At 44.2% G+C, this 14,337-nt stretch overlaps 1 protein-coding gene across 7 annotated transcripts in view; it reads right to left on the minus strand.

Moving 5' to 3' along the window:
* col7a1 (collagen type VII alpha 1 chain) overlaps positions 1 to 14,337 on the minus strand; it is a 240,098-nt gene that overhangs the window by 19,187 nt on the left and 206,574 nt on the right. For all 7 annotated transcript variants that reach the window (XM_033037000.1, XM_033036999.1, XM_033036996.1 and 4 more), the window contains 11 exons: positions 13,642 to 13,677; positions 12,148 to 12,204; positions 11,974 to 12,045; positions 7,661 to 7,732; positions 6,392 to 6,427; positions 5,522 to 5,602; positions 3,714 to 3,767; positions 2,576 to 2,629; positions 1,202 to 1,264; positions 1,019 to 1,081; positions 128 to 244 (listed from right to left, as the gene is read on the minus strand). In XM_033037000.1, coding sequence (XP_032892891.1) covers positions 128 to 244; positions 1,019 to 1,081; positions 1,202 to 1,264; positions 2,576 to 2,629; positions 3,714 to 3,767; positions 5,522 to 5,602; positions 6,392 to 6,427; positions 7,661 to 7,732; positions 11,974 to 12,045; positions 12,148 to 12,204; positions 13,642 to 13,677 — 705 coding nt within the window. The remainder of the gene's footprint in view (positions 1 to 127; positions 245 to 1,018; positions 1,082 to 1,201; positions 1,265 to 2,575; positions 2,630 to 3,713; positions 3,768 to 5,521; positions 5,603 to 6,391; positions 6,428 to 7,660; positions 7,733 to 11,973; positions 12,046 to 12,147; positions 12,205 to 13,641; positions 13,678 to 14,337) is intronic.

The following is a 14,337-nucleotide window of genomic DNA, read 5'->3' on the forward strand; positions in this document are numbered from 1 at the left end:
ACCTATTGCAAAAGCTGAAGGTTTCTGCTGCAGCAGCACCAAGAGGTGAAAATGTACAATGAAGGCATTGGTGAAATGGAAACTATAAAAGCTTCCTACTACACACAGAGAAAGGTTCATCACTTACCTTTTGGCCCTGCATCCCTTCAGATCCTCGGGGACCCACGGGGCCCAGCGGCCCAGGAGGACCGGGAATTCCATCGGGTCCTTGGATACCCGGGAGCCCAGTGATACCAGAAAGACCCTGAAAATATAGAAGGCAAATCATAGTAATTTAAGCTTCAACCTTTGTTTAGTTTAGTTTATTGTTGTCACGTGTACCGAGATCCAGTGAAAAGCTTTTGTTGCGTGCTATCCAGTCAGCATAAAGGCTGTACATGATTAGTTCAGCGCTGACCACCATTGTGGGCAGACGTGTCTAAAGAACCTGTATACTGGAAATCGAACTTTTGAATAAAGATCTGTTGGAAACCCCAGTTGTCGTTCTTCAGACCGCCAAAATATCATTTATTGCAAGCTAATATCCAATAAAGTCCGATTAAAGATAAGTTGAAAGTCTCAAATGAGGCTGTAAGAAATGCTGCTGTTAAAATAAAGTTTACAAGAGTGGAGCGATTGTAATGTGTAGTAGCAGATCCACTTTAGTTTAGAGTTTAGTTTAGTCTAGAGATCCAGTGTGGAAACAGGCCTTTCGGCCCACTGAGGCAGCACCAACCAATGATCACCCATATACTAGTTCTATCCTATACACTAGGGACATTACTGAAGGCAATTAACCTACAAATCTGCATCTCTTTGGAACGTGGGAGAAACTGGAGCACCTACGCAGTCACAGGGAGAACGTACAAACCATACGGACAACATCCAAGGCCAAGATGGAACAATAACAAACCAAACTAAAACTAAACTAAAACAGTAGTGAGGGAGCACAGAACTATTGGAAGTGCTGGTGTAAAGTTATAACTTTGAAGGCAGACGGCATAAAGAAGCTCACGTGGTATTGGTGACTGTAACTCACCCGCTCGCCTTTCTCTCCTCGCTCCCCTTTCTGTCCCTGGAGCCCATCGAAGCCACGGTCACCCTAGACAAGAGCAGACCAACAATGTGAGCTACACCAAGGTCAGTTCCCTTGCCTCTTGCCCCTTGCCTCTTGCCCCTTGCCCCTTGCCCCTTGCCGCTGCTCCACAATGATTCATCTTACCTTGGGTCCAATGAGACCTTCTTTCCCTGTCATGCCTGGGAATCCAGTGGTTCCAGAATCACCCTGAAACACAAAACATGGGAAGTAATACAGCGACAGAACCCAGTGACTCTGCTGTTGACTGATTGAGATACAGCACAGAAACAGGCCCATCCTCCCACTGAATCCATGTCAACCATTGATCACCTGACTATTAGTTTCAGAGATACAGTATAGAAACAGGACATTCAACCCACTGCATGGTTGATCACCTGTCTATTAGTTTTAGTTTTACAGATAAAGCATGGAAACAGGTGCTTCAGCCCACCGACTCCATGCTGACCATCGTTCACCTGTCTATCAGTTTCAGTTTTACAAAAACAGCATGGAAACAGGAACTTCACCCACTGTGTCTACGCTGGCCATCGATCACCCATTCACACTAGTTCTGCGATCCCACTCTCTCACCCACATCCGGATTCAGATTCAACTTTATTGTCATTGTGCAGTGTACAGTACAGAGACAACGAAATGCAGTTAGCATCTCCCTAGAAGAGCGACATAAATATGAGCATAAATAAATCTATTTACGTGCATAGAGTCATAGTATTTTTTTCCTGGTGGGAGGAGTGTCCGGGGGGGGGGGGGGGGGGTTGATTGACAATCACCGAGGTACGTTGTTGAGTAGTGTAACAGCAGCAGGGAAGAAGCTGTTCCTGGACCTGCTGGTCCGGCAACGGAGAGACCTGTAGCGCCTCCCGGATGGTAGGAGGGTAAACAGTCTGTGGTTGGGGTGAGAGCAGTCCTTGACGATGCTGAGCTCCCTTCACAGACAATGCTTGCTTTGGACAGGCTCAATGGAGGGGAGCGAGGAACCAGTGATGCGTTGGGCAATTTTCACCACCCTCTGCAGTGCTTTCCGGTCGGAGACAGAGCAGTTGCCATACCATACTGTGATACAGTTGGTAAGGATGCTCTCCAAAACACTAGGAAAAAATTTACGGAGGCATATTTACCTACAAACCCGCACATCTTTGGGTTGTGTGAGGAAACTGGAGCACCGTGAGGAAACCCACGCTGTCACAGGGAGAACTCCACACAGGCAGTACCTGAGGTCAGTATTGATCCCCGGGTCTCTGGCGCCATGAGGCAGTGGTTCTACCAGCTGCACCATTGTGCTTTGAAGCCTTTAATGAGCTATGTATTTTCACATTTTGATTTGGGAGTGATGTAATGGAAGAATAGATACACAGCACCAATATCAAAGTCTCTATAGGTACTGAACATGAAGCAGTCAGATGGCAATGTGTTAACTTGTCCCATTTGCCACAAACATTCCAACCCTGTATCAACTGAAGGTATTCAGATCTGGGCCACATTCCAACACTTTCCTACCCGATCTCCTTTTCTGCCAGGGAATCCGATTCTCCCAGGAATTCCGGGATCGCCCTGCGTTCACAAATGCACAAGTTAGGAGAAAAATAAATCAGAGCATATAAAAACAAAATGCTGCAGATGCTGGAAATCAGAAAATGTTGGTTATACTCAATAGGTTGGGCAGCATCAGTATAATAGAGAAATTGCACATGTTTCAGGTCAAAGATATTTCTATTTGGATGAAACATTAACTCTGTATCTCTCTCCACAATCACTGCAAACAAGCTGAGTATTTCCAGCATTTTCCTTTTATAAGAGCAGAATAAATGCACACTGTTGAGAAACAGAACTTTGATTCCCAATTGGAAAAAAATATTATTCAACTGGAACAGCAAAAGAGAATGTTTTTGAGAAAGTTCTTGATTCCTCTTCCTTGGGTAACAGACTGTGTATTTACCGTATTTATTCCCTTCATGATGTTATGCACTTCTTTCGGATTACCCCTCATCCTCTTGCGCGCCGAGGAATTAAGTCCTAGTCTGAACTTTATGTCAATACAAAACTTCAAGTCTAGCATTGAAGCTTTTTGACTGGTAAAGGTATTACGGTCTACGGAATCGAGACAGCGAGGATGAGATGAAATGCAAATCAGCTGTGATTATGAATCATATCAGTGCATTCTCATATCCCACGACCTTCCTGGTTATTAAAATAATCATTCCTGAAGCTTCTCAAAATTTTTTATTACCTTTATCATCTAGGGTGCATTAGGTTTGGATTAAGACAGTCTTTCAAAGCAGCCTGGGGCTTGCCTGGATCAGGCACTGCTCCAGAAGAACGAGCGCGTGGTCTTGGTCTAGCATGCATTCTCAGTGGACTATTTCTATGTACTTTCTACTAATCGGGGATTGTGTTTAGGTATGGTAATACGTTACTGAACTGTATGCAAAAAAGAATTTCACTGTACGTCTGTCTGTACATGTGATAATTAAAAAATAATTGAACCATTCAATGAAAATGAAAATCCATCCAAATTCACATAAAAACCAACACTTTACTAGAGGCATTAACTAAACTACACTCCAATATTATTTAACTCCAGCCTAAATTACCCGGTTTTGAAGTCGGATAGAATAAGATTCCACTAGCTTCTTACCTTACTTCCTCTGTCTCCATTTAAACCACAGGCACCTTTCACCCCTTTGTCACCCTGTAAAACAAACGGAAGTGGTGCTTACGTTGGATACTGACATATGGTGTATACTGCTGTACATCAACTCTTCATGTACCATGGCCTATTATGTGTGTAAGCCCTTTATATACACGTATATTTGTGATTAGTTACAGTATATACACAAGCCTTTTGTTGACACCATTTTTTTATGCATAAGAGCCTCTTTGGTAGACAAGCCCTGTGTGTTCACCAGCCTACTTAGTCACATTTTTTTTTTGAGATACAGTGTGGAAACAGGCCCTTCTGACCACCGATCCACACTGACCATCGATTACCTGTGCATACAAGGTCTATGTTATCCCATTTTCTCATCCACTCCCTGCACACTAGGGAGCAATTTTACAGACATCAATTAACCTACTAGGCCACAGATCTTCGGGGTGTGGGAGGAAACCGGAGCACTATGGAAGAAATCCACGCAATCACAGGGAGAACAGGCAAACTCCGCATGGCCAACAACCGAGGTCAGGATTGAGCCCGGGGTCTCTGACATTGTGAGGCAGCATCTCTACTAGCTGCGCCACTGTCACCCTAAATGATCCTCCACTATTGCCGAAACCCAGGATCAGTCGAACACTCTCCCAACTGAGCAATTTTGGCGGACGACGAATCCCTGGAGACAGTAGGTAAATTTTTAATAATTACCATGGCACCAATTACACAAGGTATGTGTACAAACTCGTTTATGCAACCTTGTAGAAAATGTTTGCTCTTCTATGGGAATTCCTGACAGTTGGCACATGAACCTTTGGATTAGGTGCCAGCATTTCACTCAGACTGCCAACAATAGAGTTTATGGTCCATTCTTTTAATGCAATGTTTTGACATTGTCAGGCAAAATCAGGATCACAACCAATTCAGGAAACAGTAAGATTACATCTTGGCTAATATTATTCAACTCACTAAGTCTATGGATCTGTAACTGATCTGAATGTTAGTTTGGATACATATGTTATTAGATGTACCTTTGTCTATCAATCTCAAGCTTTGGTATAACCCTCTGTTAGAAACATAGACAATAGGTGCAGGAGTAGGCCATTCGGCCCTTCGAGCCTGCACCGCCATTCAATATGATCATGGCTGATCATGTTCTAACCGGTCATGTCCATAAGACCATAAAATATAGGAGCAGATTTAGGCCATTCAGCCCATCCATTATGCACTGCATTCGATCATGGCTGATCTATTTTTCTCTATGAACCCTATTCTCCTGCCTTCTCCCCGTAACCTTTGACACCCTTACTAATCAAGAACCTATCAATCTTTGCTTTGATAATACCCAATGACAGTCTCCACAGCCGTATGTGGCAATTAATTCCACAGATTTACCGCCCAGTGGCTAAAGGAGTTATTCCTCATCTCCATTCTAAAGGTACATCCTTTTATTCTGTGACTGTGTCTTCTGGTCCTAGAATCTCCCACTACTGGAAACATCCTCTCCACATCCACTATATCTAGGCCTTTCACTATTCAGTAACTTTCAATGAGATCCCTCCCCCCATCCTTCAGAACTCCAGTGAGCACAGGCCCAGAGCCATCAAACACGCCTCATACGTTAACGCACTCAAATGCGGGATCATTCTCATAAACCTCCACTGGACCCTCTCCAACGCCAATGCATCCGACCTCAGGTACGGTGCCCAAAATATTCCAAATGTGGCCTGACCAACATCTTACACCCTTGCTACCATCTTATAAATGTCTCCATTACAAGAACCACAATGACTTACATTGAAACCGTTAGCTCCCGCTTCTCCTCTATCACCATAGTTTCCTTTTGCTCCATCGATGCCGTTCTTTCCCGGTATTCCCTAAAAAGAATCCAACCAAGGGAAAACACAGTTAGCAACAGAAACAGAAGGAAGCACTATAACCTACTCAGGAATGTTGACAGTGCAGAGAACTTCCATGACTGTAGTTCACCATTATCTGTTTAAGATTCAAACTAAACCCTGTGGTGCTTTTTTACATGTGATTACGCTACACTTTAAGGTGAATTTGCACAGTCAGCGCATTCACACATTCAGCCCTCAATGTGAGTTAACAAGTCATATCTTCAAATAGCAACACAAAACGGGATTTCACAATGTAATTTCAGATAACTACAAATCCCTACCCCACCCTTCTTCCCCACCCTCCTTTCTCCACCCTCCCCCCCCCCCCCCCTCGCTTCCCTGTGTCTAACTTGGACATCTTTTTCTCCCCTCACCTCCCCCTCCCCTTCCCCTTCCACATACATTCCCTCCTCTAGCATCACAATTCACAACTCTTCAATCCTTATTTTTCCATCTCTGGCCTTTGTCCAACCATCTGCCAAGCGAAAAAAAACCCTCACCTGCATACACGTATTACTTCCCAGGCTGCGTGTTGTCCCTCCTCTCTTCCAGCTTTCCTCCAACACCCTTCCCTCACAATCAGTTTGAACATGGATAGGTGACATTTTGGGTTGGGAACCTACTTCAGACTCTGTGTCTGAAGAAAGGGCCCGATCCGAAAATGTCACCTATCCATGTTCTCCAGAGATGCTGCCTGACTTGCTGATTTACTCCAGCACTTTGTGTCTTTTTTCTAAATCACGAAACAGGAGCTGCAATTCTTACCGGTTTGCCCAGATCTCCAGCTTGACCTTGCTCTCCCTGGCAACAAAAGACAAACAAGGATTTAGTATCTATTAAAATTTGTACTGAAGTGTTAATCTAGTTTATTTTTCTTTTACAGAAGTGGACTGGCTGCTGTGGTGTGGGGCAGCCAGTCCACGTCTGTAAAAGAAAAATAAACTAGACAGTGAGAATTGGCAGTTCATTCCACTACGGGTAGCATCATAGAGAAGTCTGCCTGAACTTCACTTCATGCCTATCATTCTATGGCAGCAAGACAAGCATTTGAGCAGAAACAAGAAGAGCAAGAGAGAAAGGGACGAAGTACATACAACAGTACATCTCAGGAACTGGCCCTTTGGCCCACAATACCCAATTTACCCAAATCTCCTCTGCCTGCACGTGTTCCATATCCCTGCATATCCAAGTGCCTATATAAAAGCCTCTAATATGCTCCTATTGTATCTGTCTCCACCAGTAACCCTTGACAATGTGTTTGAGGCACCCACCACACTGTGTAAAAAAACAACTCTCCACACATCTCCTTTAAACTTTGCCCCTCTCACCTTAAACCGGTGAGGTTCAACCTAGGGCAGCATGGGCAAGGTGGGCCAAAGCACCTGTTTCCATGCTGTACAATGCTATGAATCTAAGGGAATGAAAGGAAATGGCCTAGACAATGAGTTGCTTTCTAAAACAGCCGGCTACAGAGCAACGGTACAGCTCACTTCATACCACTAAGGACAGGCACAGAGGGAAGGTCCTGTTTCCAGCCAAGAGTCAATGAACAAGACATGAAGGCATCTGGTGGTAGGAGTCTCTGATCCCGAGACGTTATATGCAAAAAATAGCTTTGTAAATTGAGGTTGGGTGAAGTTATAACAAATGTTCATAACTTTAGTTTACTGTCACATGTACCAAGGTACAGTGAAAAGCTTTTTGCTAACCAGCGAAAAAACTATATTTGATTACAATCAAGCCCACCACAGTATACAAATACATGATAAAGGGAATAACGTCTAGTCCAGTAAAGTCAGATTAAAGATAGCCTGAGGGTCTTCAATGAGGTAGATAGTAGCCCAGGACCACTTTCTAGTTGTTGATAGGATGGTTCAGTTGCCTGATCGCAGCTGGGATGAAACTGTCCCTAAATCTGGAGGTGCATGTTTTCACACTTCTGTACCTCTTGCCTGATGGGAGAGGGGGGGAAGAGTGAGTGAGACTCGTCCCTGATTATGAGGAGTACCTGTGAAGCAGAATAAACATTCATACCTTTTGTCCATCGGGACCTCTGGCTCCTGGGAAGCCCACTGAGCCTTTGTCACCTTGTTCTCCCTTTGGTCCCTTGATGGAGAAGAAAAAAAAAAATCAGATGCGATACTTAAATGCAAACTTTAAAAGGCATGAATCATTACCAAGGCCTTTTGGTTAACTTGTGGCTCAGGATTTGCAGAAAAGACACCATGAAAGCTTTGGAAGACAAAGAAAGAAAATACTGGTGATCTATTTGTTTACCGCACACGGTGCCTCAGGAAGGCCGTCAGCATTCACAAAGACTCCTCACACCCTTGTAATGGACTGTTCGAACTACTTCCTTCCGGCAGACGTTACAAGGCCTTCTACGCCCGCACCTCCAGACTCAGGAAAAGCTTCTTTCCCAGAGCTATAGCTGCTCTGAACCGGCCCTGCTGAGTGCCCCCCACCCCCACGGACTGTCTCCCTCAGATGGTCACGTCACACAGACACATCTGCACTTTAGTCTGTTTTGACTATTTTACTGTTGTAATGTTCTGTACAAACCATGTTCTCCGGGTATCTAAACTTAAATTTTAGTAGTTACTTGAGTTATGATGTCGGATGGAAGCTGCATACCCAAATCTCGTTGCACTTGTGTAATGACAATAAAAGATATTATTATTATTATTATTATTATTATTATTTGTCTGTCTCGGCTCAAGAAACGGATTGGTCAGTGAGGCCGCATTTGGAGCATTGTGTCCAATTTTGGTCACCCTGTTATAGGAAAGATGTTTAGTTTTTTATTTTAGTTTAGAAATACAGCATGGAAGCAGGCCCTTCAGCCTACCGAGTCTGTGTCGACCAACGGCCACCTATACATTGTGTTATCCCAGTTTTGGATCGACAAACCGGCACGTATTTGGAAATTGGGAGGAAACCAGAGCACCCAGAGAAAACCCATGCAGTCACAGGGAGAACGTACAAACTCTGTACAGACAGCACCTGTAGTCGAGATCGAACCCGGGTCTCTGGCACTGAGAGGCAGCAGCTCAACCATTGCACCACTATTGCAAAGCTGGAAAGTATGCAAAGAAGATTTACGAGGATGGGGCAATCAAGAACCAGAGAATATAGGGAAAGATTTAATAGGAACCCGAGGGGCATTTTTTTCCACACAGAAGGTGGTGGGTATATGGAACGAGCTGCCAGAGGAGGTAGTTGAGGCAGGTAGAATAACAAATTTAAATGACATTTGGATAGGTATATGGAGAGGAATGGTTTAGAGGGATATGGGCCAAACACGGCCAGGTGGTACTACTGTAGATGGGCATCTTGGTTGGAATGGGAAAGTTGGGCCTGTTTCCCTGCTCTATGACTCTGTGACTATGAATGTTTTGCATGGTGTGTCAATGGATTGCTAATTTTCCTCAACATTCACGTGTGCATGGGAAAATAAGCAATGTCCTAACGATTAGCTGGAGTGCCAAGATACAGAGTTACCTGAGCCTTGGGATGGTCAATGCTTGGATTGAGTCGGCTACGGAATATTCTGAGCATTCACCGACTGTGAAGGTACAGACCTTGCCTTCTTTCCATCCCCTTTCATGAGTCTAAATGTTTCTTCATCACACTTATCCAGAGTTATACCAGGAGTTGACAAGACCACACTAGGAGTATTGTGGGTACATCTAGTTACCTTGCTCTGGGAAGGATGTTATTATCTGGAAAGGTTCATGAGAATGGTATCAGAAATTGAGAGCTAAGTCATAAGGAGGAGCTGGATAAGCTGGGACTCGCTCCTGGAAGATTGAGGAGTGACTTTATAGAGGCATATAAAATCATGAGAGGCATAGATAAGGTGAATGTCACAGTCTTTTTCCCAGGGAAAAGCAATCCAGAACTAGAGGCCATAGGATTGAGAAAGGAGAAACATTTTAAAGAAAATTGAGGGGCCATTTCTTCACACAGATGGTGGTGCATGTGTGGAATGAGCTGCTGGAGGAAGCCACAGAGGTTGGTACAATGGCGACATTAACAAAAAAAATCAAAAATAAACCTTATTCTGAATTAAAAATATACAAAACAAAAACTGCAAAAACTCTTCATATATTCTCAGTGTCTACACTTTCAATAGTGTCATACTCAGTCATGTTTGCATGTGTCTTTAAACAAACCCCCCTTGCACTATGCATGGGTAGAAAGGTTTGGCTATGGGCCAAACACAGTAAAATGGTACTATCTCAGTTTTAAACCGTGGATGAGTTGGGTCAAAGGTCTGTTTTTGTGCTATATCATTTTATGAGTCAAAACATAGCACTAAAGTGCGTAGTATTGTAGCTTGAAGTTCTCAAGTTCAAGTTCAAATTTATTTGTCACATGCACCATATGATGCAGTGAAATGTAATTTACCATGCAGCGTTACAATTAAAAAAGTACACAATACCCAACATAATTCAACACAGACATTCACCACAGCATTCTTCACTGTGGTGGAAGGCAATACAGTTCAGTCAGTAGTCCTCCTCCTCCTCCTCCCTTGTTCACCCGTGGTAGAGGCCTTGACCTCCGTAGTCGCCGCTACGGACGGCCCGATGTTCAGCCCATTGGTCGGGATGGTCGGAACGCCAACGTTGGGACAGGTCGAGCACACCCCGCGGCTCGGAGCTCCCAATCGGCTACCTCTTTACTGGAGACTGCAGCTTCCAGATGTTGTAGGCCGCAGGCCGGCGGTCGGAGCTCTTCTCCGGCGACCCCCTGGGAACGATTGCGCACTCCACGATGGTAAGTAAAGTCCGCTCCACATCTGCCGCCAGAAGCTCCACAGACCGAGGCTTCAGGATGTTGTAAGCCGCAGGCCAGTGGTCGGAGCGCTTCTCCGGCGATCCCCGGGGTAGGGTGTCCGCGATATTAAAAGTCCCCGCTGTGCCGCCACTGAAGCTCTGGGCCCGCGATGTTACTGTCCCAGCTGCACCGCTGAAGCTCTGGGCCCGACTCCAGAAAAGGCTGCACCAAACCAACTGTAAGGCCGTGAGGAGGGGGGCGAAGAAGCGACAAGGAAGAAAGTCGCCTCTCCGTCGAGGTAGGTGCCTGAAAACGGTTCCCCCTATTCCCCCCCACCACACAAGACATACAGAGAAACACTAAAACATACTTTTTAACAAACTAAACAAAAAAAAACCCAAAAAGTCGAAACAACAAACCCGCTGCAGGCGAGGCAGCCGGCTCGCAACGCCACCAGAACCGGAAGATAGTTAAGATGGTTGTCAAAAATTGCAGCAGGATCTTTGATCAGTTGGGCAGGGGAATAGTTGATGGAATTTAATACAGAGAAATGTGAGGTGTTGCATTTTGAGAAGTCTAACAAGGGCAGGGCTTAGACAGTGAATGGTAGGGATCTGGTGAATGTTGTAGAGCAGAGGGATCTAGGAGTACATGTGCATAGTTCCTTGAAAGTGGCGTCACAGGTAGATAGGGTCGTCAAAAAGGCTTTCAGCACAATGGTCTTCTCTTCATCAGTCAGAATATTGAGTATAGAAGTTGGGATGTCCTGCTACATTTAGAGTGTTGCGTTCAGTTTTGGTCCCCGTGTTCTAGGAATGGTGTTGTCAAGCTGGAAAAGGTGCAGAGAAGATTTACAAGGATGTGGCGTGGACCTAAGGGCCTGAGTTATAGGGAGAGGTCTAGTAGGATATGACTTTATTCCTTGATGTATAGGAGGATGATCTTATAGCGGTGTACAAAATCATGAGAGGAATAGACTGGGTAAATGCACAGTCTTTTGTCCAGAACAGGGGAATAGACAACCAGAGGACAGAGGTTTAAAGTGAAGGGGGAAAGATTTAATAAGAACCTGAGGGGGGTTTATTTACACAAAGGATGGTGGGTGCAAAGAACAAGTTGCCGGAGGAGGTAGTTGAGTCAGGTACTATTGCAACGTTTTAGAAACATTTAAATAAGTTCATGGATAAAATAGTTTTAGAGGGATATGGGCCAAACGCAAGCAGGTGGGACGTGTATATGGGGAATGTTGGTCAACTAGGGCAGCATGGAAAAGTTGGGCTGAAGGGCCTATTTCCACATTGTATGACTTTATGACTCTACAGCGATTTTAATTCTCATAGGAGTAGACAAAAACACAATTTCCATCATTGTAGCTGGGATTTTAAATTGAGATGATTACCCATCCAGGAATTAAATCAATTGATTAACCATCCTCAATTATTCATAGCTTCTTGGACAATTATTTTATTCCAGTCCTCCATTTGCATTTTTTTTAACCAAATTAATTACCACAGTCTGGTCCAGTGGGATTAGAAAACCACTTAATATGTCGCCAGATCACGTACCTTCTCACCCCTTGGTCCTTCTTCTCCTTTTATTCCCTTTTCTCCTTCACCTCCTTTCTGACCACGGTCTCCCTGTGGGTAGAGAGGTTTAACACATCTCAACACTCGCCTTCTTCAGCAACAATAAAAATATCAGATTTTTCCTTTTGAGAGTTCGAGAATGTTATTCCTTACAATCTCTCCTTTGATTCCTCGAAACCCAGGCGGTCCAACGACTGTGATTGCATTACCCTGCACAGAGAACATGAATTAATAACTCAAAAATCAAATTCATTACCTGAAATGTCACCTATTCCTTTTTTCCAGAGATGCTGCCTGACCCGCTCAGCTACTACAGGTTTTTGGGCCTATCTTAGGTTTAAACAGCATCTGCAGTTCCTTCCTACACACTATAAATGAATAACTATCAGGTTTGTGAAAGCTGAGTATTTGTTTGTGATAGTAAAGATGATCATGTTATCATATTTCTCTTGGTAGTGGGCCATTTGGCCCATTGAGTCCAGGTTGGCTGTCCCATTTGTCCCAATCCTTCATTTGTTGTCCATGTAACCTATTCCCCCTCTGTCCATCAACACCACCCTAATTCTTGCCCCATGCCCCTGTACCGTGGGTGAATTACTGTCGCCACTTAATCCACCAACTAGCGCAAATTCGGGATGTGGGAAGAAACTGGAGCACTTGTTGGAGGGGGCGGGGGGGGGACCTCGAGATTTTGGAAGAACGTGAAAGTCTGCATCTAACTGAGGCTGTTGGTGCTGGGAGGCAGCAGCACTAACCGCTGTGTCACTGGGCCACCCATGCCTGGAAGGGGCCAGTTGATGAGAGAAGAGCAACATTTTCATTAGCAGGGAAATGACATGGGCATACTTTTTCATAATCCACATATGAGGTGATCTTATATAACCAAACAGATAGTTCTGCAATAATGTAATAGCCTCATGCTATAGAATATCATGTTAGAAAAACAATTGCATCAATGAGGAAAGGGGGGTTAAGGGCCTGTCCCACTGTACGAGGTAATTCAAGAGCTCTCCTGAGTTTAAAAAAAAATTAAACTCGTGGTAAGTACGTAGAATGCACATAGCGGGTACTTCGGAGTTCGGGACGTCACTTAGCAGCTCTTAGTAACGCTAACGGCAGGTACTCGGGAAACGCGGTAAGCTCGTGAAGATTTTTGAACATGTTGAAAAATGTCCACGAGAGCCCCGAGTACCTACGAGCGGCTAATACCGTAATTCTCCGAGTTAGAATCAGGGGAAACTCGGGAGAACTCTTGAATTACCTCGTACAGTGGGACAGGACCTTAAGGGGCAAGAGAGTTTCAGAATCGTAACAACAAAGTTTCTTTTCCTGCAGGAATTTCAAAATCAAATGGGCTTTATGGCCAGCTGTAGCTGGGACTTTGAAAGCGGCACCAAAACCTTGGCGACTCTTGCATATGGACTCAGTGGACTGTTTCTATGCATTATATACTTAACCGGGGATTATGCTTATGTACGGCATTAATCTTACTGATCTGTGTGCAAAATAAATAATTTCACTGGACCTTGGCACAGGTGGTAATAAAAGAACCATTGCACCATTACATTGTTTAACAGAGTGTCATTGCACAAGTATGAATAGAAGCTATTGCTAACATTTTGTGAGATTGGCATTGCTCAAACATACCTTCTCTCCTTTCTCTCCAGACGGTCCACGGTCACCCTACAACACAAAGACAGTGAACGTTCTTCAGTATAACACTTCTCTGTGCATCTAGTTTCCAATATGTGCAACCTCCATCACTGCTGCTCAGTGCTGCCACCTACAGGAAGGACTGAAGCAACTCTTTTTTTTGTTGGCAACAAGTTCCAATTCCACAACATCCACACTTGTCTTGAAAAGCCTGAAAACTGGGAAGGTGATACCACTATTCGACAAATCAGAGTAAAAGAAAACTACAAGTCTGTTAGTCTAGTGTCTGTCATTGGAAAAACGCTGTAATTTATTATTAAATGGATAATAGGATACAAAAAAATAAGCCAATTAAGAAAAATCAACATAGTTTCATAAATAGGAGAACACGTTTGACAAATTCTCCAGTTCATTGAGGATATAACAAACAGAGATGAAGGGCCACCAGTATTTGTGGAGTCAGATCCACACAGCACCCGGAGAAAGCCCACTCAGTCATCGGGAGAAGGTACAAACTTCGTTCAGACAGCATCCGTATTGAGGATCGAACCCGGGTCACTGGCGCTGCAAGGCAGCAACTGTACCGCTGTGCCATTATGCTGCCCTCAAAGATTCTACACAAGATTCAAGCATCTGCAGTTCCTTGTGTCGTCATGAAAAATGGGTAGTTTTTTCAGACTGCAATCAGTA

Source organism: Amblyraja radiata, chromosome 18 (genome assembly GCF_010909765.2).
Source record: "Amblyraja radiata isolate CabotCenter1 chromosome 18, sAmbRad1.1.pri, whole genome shotgun sequence".
NCBI classification, from domain to species: domain Eukaryota; kingdom Metazoa; phylum Chordata; class Chondrichthyes; order Rajiformes; family Rajidae; genus Amblyraja; species Amblyraja radiata.